This window comes from Eimeria mitis, genomic scaffold (genome assembly GCF_000499745.2).
Source record: "Eimeria mitis Houghton genomic scaffold, Emh_scaff8359, whole genome shotgun sequence".
In the NCBI taxonomy this organism is placed as follows: domain Eukaryota; phylum Apicomplexa; class Conoidasida; order Eucoccidiorida; family Eimeriidae; genus Eimeria; species Eimeria mitis.
Window position 1 is genome coordinate 1347 of NW_013576148.1, and position 627 is coordinate 1973.

Genomic DNA, 627 nt, shown 5'->3' on the forward strand with positions numbered 1-627 from the left:
GGATGCCTCGAAGCCGACCACGATACCCAGAAACCTGTGGTGTCATACAAATACACAAGCTCGTCAACCCCAATGATGCGCCGAAAAACGCCAGCTAGCTGACTAGCCAGCTAGCTGATCGGCTACCTAGCTGATTCCAGGTAGCTGGTTGACTGGTTGTGGAAGCGAACGCAACACGCCGACCTTGACGTCAAACGCCCTGTAGTTGTAATCTGGTCTTGGAATGATGGTGAGGCCGAGTGCTGCTGCTCCGGGCTCTGGGGGATCGATTCCTTCTGCTGCTGCTGCCGCTGCTGCTGCTGCAGCATTGTGCAACCGCTGCCTCAGCGTTTCCGCAACCTCTGGAGGGAATCGTATTAAAGTTTGTCTATCCAGCTGGGGACAATCCTCGCCCATCCAGTCCTCCAACTCGGATACAGAGAGAAGGCCTCGTCTCAGAGCCGTCTGCTGTCTGAATAACACCCATCAGCAAATGGATTCAACCGCTTAACATACATAGATATATACACAGCCTAAACCCTAAACCCTAGATCCTAAACCCTAAACCCGTATAAACCATGCACCCCCCTCCCCCCCTAACGGTGCTTGCATACAGCCCTTACACAGATTCAAGTGCGCGCACACGCT

At 53.6% G+C, this 627-nt stretch overlaps 1 protein-coding gene across 1 annotated transcript; it reads right to left on the bottom strand.

Moving 5' to 3' along the window:
• Positions 1-126: 126 nt before the first annotated feature.
• On the bottom strand, positions 127-559 carry EMH_0094740 (uncharacterized protein; the record flags this gene model as incomplete). The annotated part of the gene is made up of 2 exons (XM_013502128.1): positions 127-451; positions 540-559. 2 exons carry the CDS (start codon positions 557-559, stop codon positions 127-129), a joined length of 345 nt encoding a protein of 114 aa, XP_013357582.1.
• Positions 560-627: the final 68 nt, after the last annotated feature.